This window comes from Tupaia chinensis, unplaced genomic scaffold (assembly GCF_000334495.1).
Source record: "Tupaia chinensis unplaced genomic scaffold, TupChi_1.0 Scaffold000360_1, whole genome shotgun sequence".
NCBI classification, from domain to species: Eukaryota; Metazoa; Chordata; class Mammalia; order Scandentia; family Tupaiidae; genus Tupaia; species Tupaia belangeri.
In genome coordinates this window covers 4,399,292-4,406,551 of record NW_006159856.1, presented here as the reverse complement: position 1 = coordinate 4,406,551, position 7,260 = coordinate 4,399,292, and the positions used below count along the sequence as shown (strand labels likewise).

Here is a 7,260-nt window from a genome sequence, read left to right as displayed (position 1 = left end):
CATCCTCTGTTTACTCGCAGTCTTCAAGGCTCACACCTTCATTATTACGTGCAGGAATACTCAGCCCCGGTACATCTCAGACCATATCAGACTCCGAGTCGTTCCTGCTTCCCAGGGGGCTGTGGGCGAGCAAGAGCAGCTGCTCCACTGCCCTGCAGGACTTCCCGCACAGGTGAGGGGTGGCTTCAGTGAGCCTGCTCCTGAGGCGCTGGGTCTGGGTGGGAAGGAAGTGCCGGGGTGGAGCTCTGAAGGGACGCCTCAGGGCCCAGCGGGCAAAGAGGAAGAGGGTCTCTCTAGGCAGAGGTAAGGGGCTACGCCAAGGCCCTGTGGTAGAAGGGAGCGCGGTAAACAAGACAGGCTGGTGAGGTGGCCCGAGGCCGTGGCCGGAAGCACCGAGGCTGTGAGCCAATCACACGCACTGCACCATCCCGCCGTGGTCGCCCTCTGTGAGCGAGGGCGCTGTGGGGTCTCAGGGTGTCAGGCAGTCTGCAATGTCAGTGCTCCTCCTGACCTCAGCTCTGGCAGCAATGTCGTGCTGGCTCTGATGGCCTGTCCCCCTGCGGAGGCCGTCTCTGCTGACCACCACCCTCTCCTCCGTCCACAGAGGGCCAGTAGCACCCAGGCCACCACGGGCCATGGAGGCCCCCATTGAGATGACCACTGAGGAGCCAACCCCGTTGGGACAGGGGCCTGTGGGACCCTCAGGAGGTGGCGGCGGCAGCGGCAGCAGTGGGGACCAGGTCCAGACCGTGACTGTGAAGTCATCAGTTGGCTGGGAGCACGCTGGGCCAGCGAAGGTCCAGACGATGGTCAGAGGTGGTGAGTGCCGCGTTCAAGTCCCAGCATCCACCTCTGTCCACTCTGTCCACTTAGCCTGCCCTTCCCTGTCACCTATCCACCCCACCCATCCTATCCACTCGTGTGCCGCCTGCCCGCCCTCCTGCCCCCAACCCCCAGCTTTTGCACCTGCTGCGTCTGTCCCCGTCCTCAGGGAGTGTTTAGAGAACTGAGCCTTGTGAGTCATCTGCGAGACGGAGGCCCGACTCGGGTTTTTCCAGGCGCGTCAGTGATAACAACACTGGCACAGAACACGGAGAAGAGGGCCTGGGGGGCTCCCATTTATTCAGAGAGGGTTCTAGAAATAATTGCAAACTGTTAACCTTGCATTCTAGTTCAGCCTTGTCCTCCTAAGACCCCCCAAGATTACTCAGGACAGGGTGTTCCTAGTTCCCCAGGAGGCAAACTACGGCCCAGCGAGGGGAGGGGACTGGTAGCTGAACTGGGACTAGTACATGGTCCCCTGAGGTCCTAAGCTGGACAGCCTCCCCGACTAGCCCAGGAGGGGCTGTGACAGGGTGGGCTGGCCCCTGGAGACCTGGTTTAGTGCTGGTATTGCCGAGCTTCTTGTTGATGGTCCTGGTCCCTCACTTCCAAACCTGAGGACTAGGCTCTGTCATCTCCAGGACCCCACTCCCCATCTTTGGAGCCTGGAAGAAAGGCAAGGAGGAGAGGTTTGTCTAGGCTCCTCCCACGCCAGAGACAGCCCATGGCTCTGGTCCCCTCCCGGGCTTCCTCCTCACCATGTCTAAGCTCATCCCAGTCACCTGCTCAGCTGCCATTGTGTCTCGAGTCTCCTGAGCATGGCACTCATCAACAGCGAGTGCTCAGTGACTAGTTGAGTGATTAATGAAAGGGGACAATGGGAGGACAGAAACAGCACTTCACGTGCGGTGGCCGGCCCAAAGCCCACAGGGAGATGGGTACCACTTGGTATTTTGTGCTACTTATGTATGTTGGTCCTTCCGTGTGCAGTGGGGACGGGAGGGAGCCAGCATGGCCTCCTGGGTGCTGACTCAGAAGTGGTCCTGCAGGCACACGCTGCCTGGCCAGGAGGGAAGGGCTCAGAGCACGCCTGTGTGGGAAAGTCGGTGATGCAGCCCACCAGGCCAGGGACAGAGAAGACGCTGGGAAACCCCAATGAGCAGAGGGCTGGCCGGCCTCCTGCAGAGCTGCCCTGCCTGGGGAGGTGCTGCTGTGGTCTCAGAGGAGGGGCATCCTGACATGCCGTGCAGCGCGGGTGCAGTGAGTGTTCGGACCACGGTGCCAGGCGTTTCCTCCTCTAGAGGTATAGCAAAGCACCCTGGCAGCTGGCATTAGAGTGCGTCTTTGTGAGTCCTGTGGACGGGCATCCTGAGACTTCTCCTTTCTTAGGAGTCCCGGCTGTCACCAGCAGCAAAACCAGCTGGGCGGATGGGGCTCTGCAGGGACCTCCCCACTTAGCCTGCTCCAGACGGTTTCAGATCCACAGCAAAAGCTGCAAGAAATGGTGCCAATAAATCCATTGACTCTTTTTTTAAAAAAAATTGTAACCTTTTCTTTCTTTCTTTTGCTCTTCTTTCTTTCCTTCTTTCTTCTTTCTTTCTTTCCTTCTTCCTTCCTTCCTTTTCTTTCTTTCTTCCTCCCTTCCCTTCCCTTCCCTTCCCTTCCCCTTTCCTTCCCTTTCCTCCCCTCCCTCCCTCCCTCTCTCATTTATGTACATTTAATCATATTCTTACAGTGGATCCACTGAGCCTTGCCCAGATTCTTCACGTTAACACTGACTGTTGGCGCACCCCCCCCCCGACTTTTCCCCTACACTGTCTGAGAGTAAACGGCAGACACGGTGCTCCTTCATCCCCAAAGGTGTCCATATCCCCGTACCAGGACTCTTACAGAACCACAGGGCAACGGTTTCTATGCTCATTTCCTAATTTTTAGAATACAGTGACCTCATCTGCAGACCTCGTTCAGATCGTGCTGCTTGTTCCGGGAATGCCGTTTATAGCCAGGGAAAGCCCTGGGTCCTGCCTTGCGTTCTCTTGCCACATCTCTGAGATGCTTCTCCTCCTCTTCTTCCCCTTCATTAGACGTTTGCTACAGTGTGTGCGTGCTCATCAGACAGACAGAGAGGGAAAGCGAGAAAGCACTCTGCAGTGGGCTGATCACCTCGCAGACCCCGTCTCCTCCGTTCTCTTCTCAGGATTGCGTGCCCAGAGTGATTTTCAAACTACCAGGTCTAGGACTGGAACTGCGTAGTCAGCCATGTGGGATCCGGAGCCTTACCCTCCATGCCGGCGGCTGGCCCTGCAGTACCTTGTGATCGGGAAGCTGCTATGTTTAACGATATGAACTGGAGGAAGGGCATTGTCCCCTCCGCGTGCTGTGTCAGGAGGCCCCTGGTCAGTTTGATTCCGAGGCTAAATACCAGTGGCCCCCTGCCAGTTTTCTCCTCCGTGAAGTCCTTGCCCCCCTTGTAATTCGCCTGTAGCGTGTGGGAGACACTTGGAGGCCATGAACTTGCTGTCTCTCATCCAGCTTGTAACTGGATGCATCGTTGTGGCAGTGCTTGGACAAAGCCATCACTGCCATGGTGGCTGCTACATGGTGACTCTAAGGCACCATTCCTAGGACATTCACAAATCGGTGCCCTAAGGGAAGCCCGCCCTCCCCAGGCACTCGTACTCTTACTTTAATGTGGGCTCTCGGATCTGTAATTTCACCTCCAGACCACAAACGCCCTTATTTCTTCGTTGTTCCAGTCACCCTGGATTTGGGCTTTTGACGCGTTCCTCCTGCGGCGTGTCCTTACTTTCTGGGAACACAGGGTGCTCCCGGCTCATCCTGTACTCTCCCTGCCCTGGCTCTGGAAGTGGCCGTGTCTCCAGGGAGCCCTGGCTTCTGACCTGGAGGACGGTGCTTAGAAGCCTAGTTCTACGTGCCGACATTGCTGAGCCCCCACGGCATGCCTGGGTCCGGGCTAGGCCTGAGGGTGCAGAGCAGGCCCTGTGACTGGGCTCTGAGCATCAGGGCTGGCTATGCCGTCGGTGGTCCTCAGACACCCGCATGCCGTAAGCGCCATCGCGATGCAGAGTCCAAGGCCAAGCTGTGCCCATCTGTGCTGTAGTTCAGGACCCAGCATCCCCTGCCATGATTGCAGACAGGCTTCCCCACATAGGATCCCCCTGTCCCTAGACCTGGATCACTCATTCCATTTTACAGAGGAGGAAACAGAGCAGGGCAGAGGTGAGGTATCCGGGCCAAGATGCAAACTCTACAGAGCGGTGAGAGGTTGGGAGGGCCCTAAGGCCCAGGGCCAGAAGGAATGGGAGGGCCCTAAGGCCCAGGGCCAGGAAGAATGACAACCAGTGGGGTCCACAGTCCAGCTCTAACTCACACATGTGTGAAGCCAAGCCCGGCCTCTGCTCTTCAGACCCTCCTCTGCTTGTGTGAGGCCCTTATCTGATCCCACCCTTTGGGGTGTCTCACTGATTGTTGAGCAGAGTGTGAGCCCCCTACTCCACCCTCATAGCACCCAGCGAGCGATGGTGCAGACAGATGAGGGCGCAGTGCTGCCTGCCGGGCACCCACTTCTTCCCAGCTGTCACCCACCTTCGCGGTCAGCAGAATACTGGCCTCCAAAGTAGCCCACGTCCTCATCCCTGGAACCGTACGTGTTACCTCGGACTTGCAGATGGGATTAAGTTAAGGATCATGGAATGCGGAGATTACCCTGGGTTATGGGGGCCCTAAATGTAATCCCAGGGTCTCTGTTACAGCAGGCTGGCAGCAGAGGCCTGGAGGAGGAGGTGCAAGGACAGGAGCAGGAGTCAGAACTGAGGCTGCAAGGTGGAGGGTGGGGCCGCGAGCCAAGGCATGTGGGAGGCTCTCGGAGCTGGAAAAGTTGGAGAAACAGAGCCTCCCCTTGAACCTCCCGAAGGAAACTGGCCCTGATGCCATCTTGATTTTAGTGCTGCAAACCCCGTTTGAGCTCCAGACGGGCAAACACGTGTGCTGGCTTGAGCGGCTGAGTTTGGGGCAACACCACAGAAAATGCACACAGCTTGCCTCCTCGCGAGCTCCGTGAGGCTGGAGGAAGGAAGCCGACATGGACAGTGGGTCCGGGATGTGGAGCTGCAGGTTGACGGTTCTCACTTCATCCTAGGAACCTGCTGTGTGGCAGACGTGGCTCCTGCCCCTGGCCTCCCTGGGCCTGCTCTGGGGGCTCCTCCCAGTCAGATGGGCACGTATCCCACAGGTAATCATCCTCCGGGGCCCTGAGCTGTGCCAGGCCCATACCTGGTGCACAACTCCCTGGGCACCCGGGAATGCCTAGCCCAAGGCTGGTCAGGGCATGGCTCCCAGACTTCCTGCCTTTGGATCACCGTGGGGGCTGGAGGGGCTTGTTAGGTGAAGATTCACAGGGGCCGAGGGACTCCAGAGCACTATGTCCCACCCAGGGCTGGAAGGCCGGGGTGAGTCTGCACTTGAGGTGTGGGGAGGGGCACCCCTGGTGGGATGTGGTAAGACCTAGACAAAGGTGCCCCTCTGTTGTGCACGCAGAGGGGGAACGCAAGGCCCTGGCAGGCATCCAGGGACTGGCCTCCTGGGAGGGATGCCGAGGTGGGGGAGCAGGACAGAAAGCTCTTGGGCTCTGAGCAGTAAGTCATGTAGCCTGGAGGCCATGGCCGTGACCCTCAGCTGAGACGCCAGCACCCCCAGTGGCCTCCTCTGCTGGGCGCCCCCTGTCCTCTGACTTTCTTTCCTGGTAGTCAGCACGCCTGTGTCACTCGGGATGACCGGGACGTGTTGGGCAATGCCGCAGATTATTTTAGGTTTGAAAACGCAATGTCCGTCCTTTTGTGGGAGCTGGAGCTTCGAAAGCTGCTCAGAGTCTTGTGAAATGCTGGGCTGTGCTTCCTGTTCGGGGTGTGACCCAATTCCAGATTCCAGAATTCTCTATATTTCTCAGCCACTGGCCCTTCCCCCAGAGTCCCCAGCCAGGAAGAACTCCAGGCTTCATCAAAGGATGTGGGAGAATTGATCCCTGTCTATCTGGCTGGCCTTTTATTTATTTTTTTAAGAGAGAGAGTTTTGTCATAGGGCATGTGAGACAGTAAGAACTCATCCCCCAGGGGACTGGCCATGCCGCAATCCCTTCTCCTTCATTCCCCTCTCAGGATTTTGAGCACGCACGCATGCACTAGCACTCAACATGAGGTTTTTAAGCCACTGAATTCGGGACTCGAACGGCGGTTATCTACGTGGGAGTCCAGTGACATAACCATTAACACCATCTGATGGTTATCGTGACTGGCCTTTGATCTCCCTCCTGTTTCTCTGCCTTTCTCTTTCTCCCCGTATCTTTGTCCCTGTATCCCCCAACCCCACCCCCTTGGAGTGACCCCTACTCTGTAGAGGGCTGGGAGGCCCCAGAATGGCACTGCCTATGATCTGAGGCTGAGTCTTGACCTCGAGGAATAGGAAGGCTTATTTTCTCTGGGATTGGAGAGTACAGGAGACGGGCCTCTGCCCAGGATCTGGGTTTGACAGGGTAGCTGCCGGCCTCAGTAGTGATAGGAGATGTGCTTTGGGGATCCCTGTATGTGGTAGGGAGGGGAGCCCTACCCTAATATAGGCTTGGCAGCCTGTATTAAATTTAACTTGAATGAAATGAACTTCCCAGAGAGGAGCTCAGCGCCCCACATGGCTGGGACAGCTCATGGCACAGTGCAGGCAGAGCCATGTGATGGTGCTACAGGGAAGGCCGGGAGCCAGGGCGGACAGAGCACGTTGTAACAGGCCCATTGGGCTCTGTGTAGACCAGAGGACCGATACGGCAGGGCCAGTGGACAGCTGCCCAACTCAGGCTCAAGGGGCCGAGCCATAAGGGGTGGATGTGAGGGTGGAGTCTATGGGTTCACGCTGGACTGAGTGGGATGTGGTGGAGGCAGGTGGTCTGAGCAGGAGTGGAGATGAGAGAGAAGAGGGGAAGAGTCAGTTGAGGGGTGAACTAGAATTCTGGGATGCCTGTGGGGTGAGTGCTGAAGGGTGGATGCCCTGCCTAAAGCCAGGGGCTGCGGGAAGAGGCTAAGGTGGCCAGAGGCCATTGCTGACTGGTGCTCTGTGCCAGCCTGTCCTGGGGGTGGAGCATGAGCCCGCTCTCCCACCCTCTGGGAACAGGCATCACAATGAGGAAACTGAGGCCGGGGGAGGCAAATAACGGTCCCAGGTCTTCACGAGTGGTGCTGGCAGTTGCTGGGGTTTAAGCCTGGGTCTCTCGGACTCTCCATAGACCCAGTGCTCCAGGCCTCCAGCTTTTGGTTTGTGGGTTGAAGGCTGGCGGGGAGGGGTCTGCACCCACTGAACTCCCGGCCTGAGTCAGGCCAACTGCCCGACCTTAGTCTGCCCCTTCCCGACCTGCCCCTGCAGCTGCTGGCCGAG

General features: G+C 57.9%; 1 protein-coding gene across 1 annotated transcript in view; it reads left to right on the top strand.

The window, feature by feature from the left end:
- The first annotated feature begins 619 nt into the window (after nucleotides 1-619).
- SH3TC1 (SH3 domain and tetratricopeptide repeats 1) overlaps nucleotides 620-7,260 on the top strand; it is a 37,330-nt gene continuing 30,689 nt past the window's right edge. The window contains exons 1-4 of the mRNA XM_027773578.1: nucleotides 620-819; nucleotides 2,212-2,333; nucleotides 4,418-4,486; nucleotides 4,596-4,665. Coding sequence (XP_027629379.1) covers nucleotides 636-819; nucleotides 2,212-2,333; nucleotides 4,418-4,486; nucleotides 4,596-4,665 — 445 coding nt within the window. The 5' untranslated portion in view covers nucleotides 620-635. The remainder of the gene's footprint in view (nucleotides 820-2,211; nucleotides 2,334-4,417; nucleotides 4,487-4,595; nucleotides 4,666-7,260) is intronic.